This window comes from Ictalurus punctatus, chromosome 20 (assembly GCF_001660625.3).
Source record: "Ictalurus punctatus breed USDA103 chromosome 20, Coco_2.0, whole genome shotgun sequence".
In the NCBI taxonomy this organism is placed as follows: domain Eukaryota; kingdom Metazoa; phylum Chordata; class Actinopteri; order Siluriformes; family Ictaluridae; genus Ictalurus; species Ictalurus punctatus.
Window position 1 is genome coordinate 8,680,368 of NC_030435.2, and position 13,742 is coordinate 8,694,109.

General features: G+C 36.3%; 1 protein-coding gene across 2 annotated transcripts in view; it reads left to right on the top strand.

Moving 5' to 3' along the window:
* The window catches only part of esyt2a (extended synaptotagmin-like protein 2a), a 57,487-nt gene that overhangs the window by 35,566 nt on the left and 8,179 nt on the right, over positions 1 to 13,742 (top strand). Inside the window, exons 7-15 of one of the 2 annotated variants that reach the window (XM_053673661.1) lie at positions 1,197 to 1,252; positions 2,752 to 2,872; positions 3,495 to 3,671; positions 3,782 to 3,864; positions 7,559 to 7,607; positions 7,953 to 8,042; positions 9,285 to 9,380; positions 9,601 to 9,702; positions 12,843 to 12,917. In XM_053673661.1, coding sequence (XP_053529636.1) covers positions 1,197 to 1,252; positions 2,752 to 2,872; positions 3,495 to 3,671; positions 3,782 to 3,864; positions 7,559 to 7,607; positions 7,953 to 8,042; positions 9,285 to 9,380; positions 9,601 to 9,702; positions 12,843 to 12,917 — 849 coding nt within the window. The remainder of the gene's footprint in view (positions 1 to 1,196; positions 1,253 to 2,751; positions 2,873 to 3,494; positions 3,672 to 3,781; positions 3,865 to 7,558; positions 7,608 to 7,952; positions 8,043 to 9,284; positions 9,381 to 9,600; positions 9,703 to 12,842; positions 12,918 to 13,742) is intronic. The other variant, XM_017495388.3, reaches the window with a different exon arrangement.

The following is a 13,742-nucleotide window of genomic DNA, read 5'->3' on the forward strand; positions in this document are numbered from 1 at the left end:
GAATAGTCAATTATGATGGACAAAACTTTGTTTTTGGCTGATATTAGTAAGACAAAGACCATTTTACACTAGACATGAGCACCACAGGTGGGCAGCTTCTAATACACCCTGATTTTAATCTGGGTGTGAAATCTGTGAAAATACGTCAATGTATATAGACCATAAAGCATTTATTCCTCTGAGCATGTTCGTGTTTATTAAATAAATTTTGATCATTCGGTGACATTTGTCCTCCAGTGTTGAGCACCACTGCAATTTTAGCCATGTACTGTTTAGATTAAATGCAGTATAGCACAAATATTTATAGTGTTTCTAGCCACGAGAAATACTCATTGTGAACACGCATCAGGTGTATAAGGCCACATTGATTAACATGGGAGCATACTGGAAGCAGGACTGATGTCGTGCTTGACCTGCATCTGGTATAAAATGAGCTTGAAATGAGCTTAACACCTTGTCCTTACAGTAACCATTTATATTTAAGTGTCCTATATTTTGATTTATACACTGAAGAAATAAAATGTAATAATACTACAGACTAGCTGTTATCACAAATTCAATGGCAAATCAATAATTGTGTGGAGTTATAATGACAGTAGTTAGCTAAGACTTTTCATGTATGCAGTAATACTTAGAATTTTGTATTTGACATGTACTTGAGATTTAACATGTGCTATAAGATTTTATAGCATATAATATGAGGTTTGATATGAAGTATCTAGTATTGTTGCACCTTACCATACAATTTAAGAAGCATTAAAAGTCTTAAACAGTATTATATTCAAACCTGACCGTGCTTGCAGGCACACAATCCAATATTGACTGTGGCATGCAGAATTTGTCCGTATTGATTGAACTTTGAGGAACCCTTGCACCAAAGTAAAAGTTTCTTATGGGTCAGTTTGTAACTAAACCTAGTACTTACCAAAAACACAACAACTTAAAAGAAATCCAGCAGCACAGCTTCCTCAGAACCAGTGTGTGATAAATGTACACATTCATAGACATCTATTACTGCTGAGAATAACCCTGGTCCTATTACTTTATCTTTTTATCTTAATATAGATTTAATCTGACAAAATGATTTTGTGTAATGGGTGAGAAACTACAAACTAAGAAAACCTAAAATTGTCTGTATCTGTCTATATAAAAGTGAAAACTTATTCTTAAGTACCAAGTGTATGTGTGTTTTTCAGCTGTTGGATATTAACTGGACAGGTCTGACTAACATACTCGACATCCCAGGACTGAAGTGAGTCATTTTCCATTATTACATTGTACTTATTTGGACAAAAATCAATACAAACCATGTGAGCCATATTTCTTGTTTACAGTCATTGCCAGGCAAACAGCCTGAGGCAGAAACAGGAACACTGAGTTCATGGTTTTGACTTTTGCTGTAACACAAATTCACCACTACATGCTACAGTCGTGGATATGCTGCTCTCCTTGTTAGACTGCCTTGTTAGAGAGCCACACCAAGAGTGGAATTATTTGCATCATTCAACAAACCGCCCACCAGCTCTCTCTCTCTCTGTGTGTGTGTGTGTGTGTGTGTGTGTGTGTGTGTGTGTGTGTTGTTGGCGGCATTCACTCCCCCTCACACTTGAATTTCAGATTTTTCCCCTAAAAGGTTATGGATTCCTTTCATGGATGCTGTTTCGTTTTTGTACTCTCTATTTCTCTCTCTCTCTCTCTCTCTCTCTCTCTCTCTCTCTCTCTCTCTCTCTCTCTCACTCTCTCACTGTTCCTCTTCTTCTCTTTTCGTCTCTTTGTTCCTGTACAACTTTCTCTGATTTTTGTAGTTGTATAAAGTTCACACCTATTGTTGTTGGTGTACGCCCTTAAATTTGTGTGCTTTCAACACACACACACACACACACACACACACACACACACACACACACTGGAAATCCCTACTAATCAAATAATAAAGATAATGCACACCCTCCAGTTGCCAATTTAGGAAATGGCAACACAAATAAATGAACCACTCCTACCTCAGTCAGTCCTCTTTTGCATTGTATATTGCACGTGTGTATATTCAATTCAATTCAATTCAATTTTATTTGTATAGCGCTTTTTACAATAGACATTGTCTCAAAGCAGCTTTACAGAAATATCAACACGGTATACAGATATTAAAGGTGTGAATTTATCCCAACTGAGCAAGCCACTGAGTGGCAACGGTGGCAAGGAAAAACTCCCTAAGATGTTTTAAGGGGAAGAAACCTTGAGAGGAACCCGACTCAGAAGGGAACCCATCCTCATCTGGGTAACAACAGATATTGTGAATAAGTTCATTATGGATTTATATGAAGTCTGTATGGCGTTAAGAGCAGCCGTAGTCCCAGCAGTCTGGAATTAAAGAAGATTTGAGCTCCATCCAGAATGGTATATAGGCATATAGACTGTAAAAATAGTGCAAATATCTAGATAATGTACAAGTTAATTGCTTAAGCATCGTTGATATTGAGCTTCAGTTAAAGACAAGTTATGAAGCCTAATGTATAGGAGGGTTAAAGCCATATATCCATATTGAGACCCACCTTCCCAATCAGATATTAGAGCTAATGCAGAGTACTACAGCACTGTTGGATAGGGTGTGGTTGGTTGGTTGGTTGGTTGGTTGGTTGGTTGTGAAATTGACTGCTCCAGCAGTGCAGTGAATGCAAAATGTTTCAGGACATCATCAGTAGTTTCTCTCTCTCTCTCTCTCTCTCTCTCTCTCTCTCTCTCTCTCTCTCTCAGTGGACTGTGTGATGGTGTGATTGAGGACATTATTTGCAGTAACTTGGTGCTTCCCCAGAAAATCACCATTCCACTGGTGGGAGAAGCACAACTGGCCCAGTTACGTTTCCCATTGCCAAAGGTATTGACTCACTCTGCCTTAAATGGTTCACATGTTGAACCTGTTTTAATGCGATTTTCTAAATGAAACTTGTAGCTAATAGCAGAAATCTGTTTTGCATTCGGTGACACCCACAAAACTCCATAAAAGGCAAAACTCACCAACCAGAAAGAGCAAAATATCAGGATTAAAAAATACAACATTTGTGTGTAATATAACATAAATAAATGAAAGAAATAAGTTAACAAGTTAAAATTGATAGTGTAATTCATATGTTAAATTGCAGTAACTCCTTTGCAAATTATATAATTTGACATGAATTTTATATTAGATAGTCTGTTTATGTGTGAATGTATGAAGAGAATGTTCCATGTCTTGTGAGTATTTTGATACTACTTCGGGTGCTAGGGTTTATGCCTGAGCTTCAAAACACTTCTGGTCTATGTTGAACCTTAGGCATAAACCCTATGACCAGTAGGCAAAGGTAGGTTTAGCATATTATGAAAAACTGGTCCTAGGTTTTATGCCTTTCTCAAAGCTCAGGAGAACGTTGCCCCATACCACCTCCTGTACTCTAATCAGGGAATTGCACTTTGTGTACTCAAAGTTTGTACATTTGTGTTTGTGCAATTTGCATTTCCAGGGAGTTTTACGGGTTTATTTTATGGAAGCCCAGGATCTGTTGGCTAAAGACACATATCTGGGTGGTCTGATCAAAGGGAAGTCTGATCCATACGGGGTCATAAAGATTGGCAATCAGCTCTTCCAGAGCAAGGTCATCAAGGACTGCCTGAATCCCAAATGGTTTGAAGTATATGAGGTATGTTTTGTTTTAATTTTTTAAGCATAGATGCAGAATAGTAGAATTGCTTAAATATCATTCAGTAGTAAATCCTGTCTCTGAGGTGTGTGTATGTGTGTGTGTTACAGGCATTGGTGTATGAGCAGCCGGGACAGACTTTGGAAATTGAGCTGTTTGATGAAGACCCTGATGAAGATGACTTCCTCGGCAGGTAATGTTTCTGTATAAAAAAAAATAAATAATTTTTTTTTAAAAATGTATATGTACCATCATTCAATATTGTGGGCAGTCAAAAGATGCTAAAATTATTGTTTAATTTACATAGAAGAAAACAACAAAGCAGCTAGTGGTGATATTAGATAAGGCTAAAATCTAATATTTCAAGCACAAAACTAGTGTTGAGCAATGCATTATAGCATGTGGCCTTTTTAATCACAAAATAATAATAATTAGAGATGCACCCATACTAAATTTCTCAACCGATACGATAACCGATTATTCAGAGTGATAGCGGCTGATGACCATAGTTCTGCCTTTTATGCCTTCTTTTAAATTAATAATAATTAATTCCACAATTCTGAAAGAAATGCAAATAAAAACTTGTTGAAATGGAGAGAATAAAGTTGTTTCACAGTAACTGGTCTCATAAACAGAAAACATTTTACTCTAATTAACATTAACACATTAACTAAATTCTGAAGATTAAAGTAAGATCTTAACTTATTGAATGTTATTAATTCATATTAACATTGACTGAATTCTAAAAAACCTCCTGTTAGGCTTCACATTCACTCACCACAGACAAAAGCATTTCTCCTTCATTATTGAACATCAAACTGGTTATATATAATATAAACTTTTTTTTATATATTAACATTAACTGCATATGAAATACACTACTCTACAAATATATTTTTCTGTGCTATATATACTTTTTTGTCAACTCATCTTCATTTAAATCTTTCAACGGTGTACTGGCCCTTAAGTTCTGCACGAGCAGCGTGGGCATAAAAACTTAACTCGCTGCCGAAACTCTCGCTTCACTGCTGCTCCCTTCCGGTGTAAAATTTTAGGAGTGCAGAGACTACAGAGCTTACAGATCTTATACAGTGCAGCTTTTTCGTCATTCCACACCAGAGACGACATCTTTACACACAGCATGAAATCGATGTGTTTTCTCGCCCTCTTTTGATTTCCAGGATATAATCAGCCCTGATCATCGGATGCTTTTAAATGATCAGCCGATGGCGTGAAAAATTGGCCACTACCGATTATTGGTCGATACGTCACTGCATCTCTAATAACAATAGTTTTATTTTTTTAATATGTATGTGTATGTTTGTGTGTGTGTGTGTATGTGTGTGTGTGTGTATGTATGTATGTATGTATGTATGTATGTATGTATGTATGTATGTATGTATGTATGTATGTATGTATGTATGTATGTATGTATGTGTGTGTGTGTGTATATGTGTGTGTGTATATATGTATATGTGTGTGTGTATATATATATATATAGATAGATAGATAGAGAGAGAGAGAGAGAGAGTATTGTCTTTGTTTAATCTTTTGTTAAAAAATTTCACAAAAATACTCTGCTCTTATGAATTTCGAACAGTTGCAAACAAAATTTGGTTTGGTTTATCCAGAAACAAAAATATTTGTGAAATACAGGTGTGCAACAATTATTGGCACCCTTTTAGTCAATACTTGCTATACGTGCCTCCTCCCTTTGCCAAGATAACAGATTATATTTGGTGTGTGTTTCAAATCTGTAATGACCTTGGGGTCATTATTGTGTTTCGTCTGAATGCCAAACACTGTTTTGTTGTCCAGTGTCGTCTAAAGCGCCCCCCCCCAAGTTATTTGTACTTTGGACATATTGCTACTTTTAGTTCTCCTCCAAACACATTTCTGGGTAAGAATGGATGATAAATAATCCAATTTGTTCACATTCTTTACACCCATGAATTAAAGGAGAACTATTATGAACTTTTTTACAAGATGTAATCTAAGTCTCAGGTGTCCCCAGAATGTTCAGCTCAGAATTTATTGTACCATGCTGTAAATGCCCCTTTTTATGGTGGAAGCAAAAACGCAGTTTACACATAGTTTACATGTGTGTCTCTTTAAATGCAAATGAGTTGCTTCTCCCCACCCCCTTTCCAGAAGAGGGCTGTGCCTTTACAGCTGGTGCTTCAAGTACTATGGCAACAAATCAGGAGAACCAGTATGACTGACACTGTAAATACCGGTGTTCAGCCCTATATGAATGAACCAGAGTCGGACACTGATGAAGGAGAGACTCCAGCAGAAGTAACAACTGTGAGAATGAACCAGGACGATTCGGAATGGTTACTCTGTGAATACATCAGAGACAAGCTCATGCACAACACAGTTTGGTGTAAAATGATTCACACAAAATGAACACAGTTTTCAAAAAGACATTGTGCATAATAAAGGAGCGTTTATGAATTATACAGACAGTAAGTGTTTTCGGGTTAAAAATAAAAATGATGACAGCTCTGGTCTCCGTGAATACAATCAGAGACAATGGTAACTTTAGCTGCATCAACCATGGAATTTGCTAACAAGTACATTCGGAAAGGTGATTTGCAAACATTCACAAAATATAAAGTGCTAGACTTGCGTCTTCAGGCATCATGCTGGATCATGAGCAGTCGGTACTGATCCATGATTGAGAATCAAATTTTTAGCAAATCCTGCTTTATATTGACCCTCGTTCACAAAACAGTCTGGTGTAAAATGATTCGCACAAACATATACGAATTTAGCTTATTTTACATATTTTACATTTCCTTAAAAAATAAAACTTCTCCACTGCGTCTTTAGTGGCTCTGATGCTGGGATAACATGAAGACTCTTCATATTTACAGCCAAGAACGAAGCCGAGACATTCTTCTGATCCCTATAGCTACTCCAGCACGGAAAACCTGGTGGACTATGTGCAGCTCACTCAGTGCCGTTCACTCTATGCTAATAGGGCAGAGTCCATCACCTGTTGTGGGCGGGGCCTGTTCCAACGTGATGTCACATTAGAGAGAAAACGACTCATTTTGAGACACTGTTTGTGATTTATGGGGAATATTTGTACACAATCTGTGTGACTGTGGATTGGTAGAGTCCAAATTGTTTAGAGATGGTTTTTAATCTTTTCCAGCCTGATGAGCATCAACAACTCTTTTTTTCTAAGGTCCTCAGAAGTCTCCATTCTTCATGCCATGACACACTTCCACAAACTTGTGTTGTGAAGATCAGACTTTGATAGATCCCTGTTCCTTAAGTAAAACAGGGCACTCATACATAACTGATTGTAGTTATATTGATTGAAATCACCTGACTCTATTTCCACCTCCAAATTAAACTGGTAATCCTAGAGGTTCACATACTTTTTCCACTCATTCATATATATATATATATATATATATATATATATATATATATATATATATATATATATATATATATATATATATATATATATATATATATATATATATATATATATGGTCATTTTATCCAATAACTAATTGACCAAGTAAAAGTGAGTTTTGAATAATAGGTCTCCTTTAAAAATGTAATCCCCAATGCAGATGAAATCAAGGGCACGTTTCACCCTGTGCAATCAACAGTCCAGCCTGTCACTGACTGGCTGTGTTAATCTACTGTGATGGGCTCAATAGACTTGTTAGACCCCAACATCACTTCATACTAGCAAAAATTTACTTTAAGACATTTGTTAACTGCAAATAATCTGATGTGGCTGCCAAAAATGAAACCTTATATTGAATATTTATTTATTTATTTATTTATTTAGTTATTTATAACTTTTTGAAAGGCTTCTTATTTTAACTTATAATAAAAAGATTTCATTCTGCTTCCAGGCTTGTGATTGACCTGAATGAGTTTCAGAAGGAGCAGAAAGTTGATGAGGTAAAACCTTTTTTTTTCCCCACAGATTTTACTTTGTTGTTGTTACTACTTTTATTCTGTTTTTTCTTATGAACTTATATTCCAGCTGAAACTGATATTTTTGTACACTGAAAGTGACTTCAGGAGTTTCAAAAACTCCTGGGCAAATTTCAGTAATCAACTTTAAGCATGCAGTCCAAGCAACTTTTCTTATCATGTGGGTGTTGATTTTGGAATGTGCAAATGTCACATGGAAAAATTAAATTTCTACAGAGTGCTAACTGACAGTAGCAAGCGCATGTATATGTGATTTAAAGTCCTAATCAAAATTGCATTTCTTTTGTTAATGTGGATGTGTAAATGTAGTGGTTTGTGCTGGAGGAGGTGGCAGCAGGAAAACTACACTTAAAGCTAGAGTGGCTCTCACCCCTTGCCACACCAGAGAAGCTGGACCAGGTAACTCACACATGCATACGCACGCACACACACACACACACACACACACACACACACACACACACACACACACACACACACACACACACACACACACACAAAAAAAAAAAAACACGGTACTGCATAAATGTGCTTGAAAAACCTGTATGACATCAGACCATTAGAATGCTGAATAAATAGGAATAAACATTAATTTAAAAATATTTTAACCATACAATAGTGAGTGTCGGACTCATGTCCCATCCAGGGTGTGTTCCCACTTCATGCCTAGGGTTATCAGGATAGATTACAAATCCACCATGACCTTGACCCAGATAAAGAGTTCACTGAAAATGAACAGATGAAGAAAAGAATTAAGAGGCTGAGTGTCTGATGTGGCCGATTTGAATACAGATAATAATCTGTTTATATTCATCATAAACAATTTAAATTCAGTTGTTTTTAACCAGATCTCCTGCAGCATCTTCATACTGGGTGCATAATTAAGTCTACAAACCTGGAGACTGCTTGCATGCTTTTCAAGATTAGATCTCTAATGGTTAGGTGAGTTTGACATTTGATTGATTCCTGCCCATATTCATAAAGCTCCACCCCCAGGATCTACAGTGGCCAGTAGACGGTCTATAAAATGTTTGACAGCATCCAAACACAAGCAAGCAACTCAACTCTCAGCAACTTAATACACTTTTGTGTATTAATACACCATTGGTTAATTTAGTCATATTCTAGGTCTTTTTTTTTCTTTTAAACCAAGTAAGGAATAAAACAAAAAAGTATTGAACCTTTTAAAATATATTTTTAAATGAAACTAACAATGTATGATGACAAATGTTGTCATGACCTGTAAGAAATATAAAAATGTACACATACGATTGTCTCTGTGAGTGCGTGTGTGTATGTGTGGTGTTTTTTTATATCATGGTAGGGACCAAAAGTCCCCAAGGACAGGAATATCTGCCTCCGGCTGTTAGGAAAACTGCTTTACAAAAAAAGTACAGTTTTTAGTTTATTAAAATAAAACAACAACTTTGAATCAAGAGGTTTCCTTTTGGTTATTGAGGCTAAGGTTAGCATTAATTAGCAGCAGTGTCCTCACAAGGATAGTAAAACAAATGTGTTTGTGTGTGTGGAGAGAGAGGGCATAGAGCAGATGTGTGCATACAAGTAGGTGCATCTGTTGATGTTGAACAAATATATGCTTGTTGCAGGTATTGAACATGTTTGACGTGTTTGATGTTGCAGGTGTTGGGCAGTATTAGGGCAGATAAAGGCCAGGCAAATGATGGTCTCTCCTCAGCACTACTCCTTGTACACCTGGACTCAGCCAAGAACCTGCCTGTAAGTTCTGATATGCACACAGATATGCATACATATACAGGTGTGTGTGTGTGGTGTTCTGTTCTTGCCATGGTTCCTCTCTTTTATATGGTTTCCCCCTTTGGTAATTCTTTTCCTACACGTCTTGTCATTCCTGTATTTCTAATTCCTTATACCCAGTTACAGCTTCTGCCTCTTTCTTTTCCTCCCTGGCTCTCGCATGATGTTTCTTGTGGTGAAGAGTGTGTTTGAAGGCAATCTTTCCAGTGGCTGTCTGAAGGAGCGTCGCTCTGCTGGGTTTGTGTTCTGTGAGAACACAGCTACACTATACAGGACTCTGTTTGTGAGTCTTTTGCCTCTGTTCGTGCTTGTTTCTCTTTGCACTTCAGTGTGTTATTCTTTGTGTATGCTTGTGTTTTGTGACTGCTTCCTTATAAATGTTTCCTTATGACTTCTGATTTCTGCAGGACCTTGTCTGGCACTTTAAATTCCCTGTGTGCTTGTTTTGTAGTAGTATTTTTACTGCAAACATTTTGTGATAACTTTCTAGGAACAGAAATGCTGGCATGTAAAATAAAGTGTCTGTATAGCTGATTTACTAAATGTCTGCTTGCAAACTTAATGAAAATGTGCCTGATCTACTAATGGCATTATTCAGACACACAAAATGACACATCTGTTTTGGATGTTTGCCTTATTGAACTTCAGGTGCATCTGAATGCCTTGAATTGCCAATATACTCGTAATTACACACATGCAGCAATTTCAGTTTCTCTTCGAGGTCCGAACTTGCTACAGCTGTCGAGAACAAATCGCACATGCAAAAGACTCCTTGCAATACTGCATCCTCCCCCTATTTTGTGTCATTTTCATTTACATTACCTGTAACTGCACACAAAATGTATCATAGCGCATGAAATTAGTTCTATTTATTTGGCTTTTATTAACTCATGGCCTGGGTGTTGGTTAGATTGTAAATCAGTCAATCAGTTTTGTTTTGTTTTTGTTGGTTCAATAACTTTTATATAATCTGGGGTGGCAGAAGCAGGTACTGGTGACCTGTGAAGTTTCTGGTAATATTTGTTTTATATTTTCGTTTGTGTTTATGATGTATTGTTGTAACTGTGTGTAGTGGGAGGCAATATAAAGGGTACTATTTATACATTCATCCATTCTTCACAGAGGCATAGTTAGTGGGGGTGGATTTCAGGGATGAAACCTGAAATATTTTCCCGTTCCAAATGCTCCTGTCAAATAACATATTTTACACAATGATGTTAAAGGTCAGCAGAGACATCATAATCACAGATTCCATATTCCAACCAGCCCAGGCCTCAAATGAATGCACCCCTTAGGTTGTTTAATCATATTTTGTGTAATCATATTATGGAAGGATTGACCAATGGTAAATTGTCCCTTAAATGATTTAAAATAACAAATTTGTGTCATTGGGCTCTTACTACTCTCCGGCATCCACCCACAATGCATCTGCGCATTACACTTAATCAATTTAACTGTACAGATCAGGCGGTGATTTTATTTAGTATATTTCCCGAAATTAATTCCTCGCCATGCCACTGATTCTTCGTAATTCTAGCTATTAATCACACCATAAACAACCAGTGAGTAAAGCTTCAACTTTTAAAGGTAGTCTTTTTTTCAGGTCATGTGTCTTAGTCCGGTTGTAAAAGACCTAGTAGAGTTTGGTGGTCATATTTCCACTTAATCAGCCTCAAAATCTCAAAACTTCCATTTCAAAACCAGGTGGGCAGGGTGAATATGTCCACAGAGAATGATTCATTTCTGCAGGTTGGAGCAGTGATGTTTTCAAAACATTATAAAATTAGTAGTGAGTAGTTCATATTCTCTGTCCATCAGAGTTGGAAAGATCATTACTAGCATTGTTCTGTCAAAAAAAAAAAATCATATTGGACTTTGATATGGGTGTATGAGAGGGCAAAATGTGTTGTCCTCATTGGCTTGTAACACTGTGGTTTTGAGTAATAAAATGACTAATAGTCTTTAGGTGTCTTGCATGCTGCGTTGCTGTCTATGCTGTTGCAAAACACAATTGTCTAATCACGTAACACTTTGATGTTTATGAAGGTACCTTTAAGAAAACGATTTGAGAAGGGTTTTGAAGCCAGCATATGTCACCATGCTGCCAGGTTACGGATATCTGCTAACAGTCATTAACCCTTAAGTCCACTAGGCTTTAATGACCATTTCATTGGGGAAAATTGAGGAATATTCTGTGACAGCACCAAGAGTTTCTTGCTAGAAATTTTTTTTAAAAATTACAAATAACTTATTTGTCAGCAAACTACTCTGCCTGTTTTCAGTGTTTCCTGTCCCACTGCAGGACAATTAAGGATACATGTATTATGCCTTCACAATTGGCCGTATGGAGCCACCTAGAAAGCAGCATTCTAATTATCATTAATTTTAGACATAGCTCAGTGTCTGCTATGGTTAGTGATCCTAGCATCCTCAGCAGGATTTGGTACAGCACATCCCAGCAGGACCTGCATCAATTTAATTACAAGTGCAAATTGCTACAGGCACAAACACTTAAGCATTATAACCATGAGGTTTTTCTACTTCATTTCGTCTACTATAATGGCAACAGTGCAATTTTACACATGGTGTCTACAAGAGCTCCTGAAAATGAACGTGACCAAGATTCATTATATATGTAGGAACACTTGCAAAGGTCTTTTTATTAAGCTAGAAAAAGGCTTCAGACTGTATGCTTCATCATACATACACAACTATGAAGGTAAGAAAGTACCTATTAATAGAAACACCCAAGTTAACATTAGCACACACAGTTCACTGCAAAGAAGATTGTGCTGTTGCTAACAAGGTGTCTTGCTGAATGTAAACAATGATGTAAATTGGGGATTTGAGAACCGCACTATTTCAAAGCAGAAACAGACCCTGATTGCACTTAATGAATTATGTCTGCCACATTATGAAAATATGACATGAACATATGCATCGCATAGATCCACTGATGTTGAACCAGTCTTGTGGCTGCACGGTATGAATAACATCTGATGGTGTTAATATGTGAAATGGAGAGCTCTGTGTCTCATGGACAGTTTCAACAATTGAACAATTTGAAGGCCCAAGAACCTTCCATCATTTAAGAGAATAAGTACAAACAGGCAAAAAAATAAACAAAGGCAAAATTGCGACCTGGGTCCAAGCATTCATGTCTCTAATAAATCAGTTGTGTTTGTTTTTTTTCTTTTAAAGTATCTAGATTTTGCAGTTGATTTCTACGTTTATGTTGCATTATTGTTAAAACCTATTTAAAAGCTAATTTAAATGATTTGTTTGTTTTATTTACAAACATATATTCCAGCATATATTTCATTTTATTTTGTTCAAGTCTATGAGGATTAAAATTGTGACATTTAATATGCAAAATAATGTAAATTGATAACATGATAATCATTGAAACTTGTTACTCTCTAGTCTGCGAAGAAAGTCACCAGTGATCCCAGTCCCTGGGTCCAGTTTAAAGTTGGACACACAGTTTTTGAGAGTAAGGTGAGAATAAAGTGCATATTCGCACAGAATTGTTTGACTTCATTATTTGTGGTTTTATGTTTATTCCCTACACAGAAAAATTATGTTGAATTGTTTTATATTTACATTCATGAATCATTTGCATTCAGCTTCACACGTTTAGACACATAACAGTTTGGTGGGGCTTGTCCTATGCAAAAGCTTCGCAAACATTAAAGCTGCAGCACATATTGTTTAGGGAACTGGGAACTTGAGTATGAAATCTCCAAAATGATAAGTCGTTGTTAGACTATACAGTAAGTGTGTGTAATCCTATACAACTTGTATGAAATTTGACTGAATATAAATATTGATTATAGCGCATGTAACAGGGAAAAAATGGACACTTTCCTGAACGGTTGATAAAATAACAACAACAAAAAAAAGTTTTTATCTTGAATGATCTTTATATTTCAATATCTCCATTTACATATTTTGTATTCCAGCACATGTTTAGTCATTTATCCATTTCCTATTGTACTCACACAATCTCCTAATCTCTTCACGGGGCTTACATGCTAATTAGAGAGCATGTATTTTTAAACTCTGCATTATATAGTAATCATTGTGTACAAGATGTGCTAAACTATTGTAAGCTATGAGTACTACCACCATATTAAAGTCATATTAAATATCAGTGAAACTATTGCTGTAGATTTTAAATTCTTAATAACAAAAACACTCTTGGTAGAATAAAACTAATGAATCATACAGCTGAACATATGTATGTGTGCACTATGAATTGTGGTGTTTTATTACTTCTCAGAAGTTAAAATGTTGACACTCATGAGAGCATTGTGTAATCTA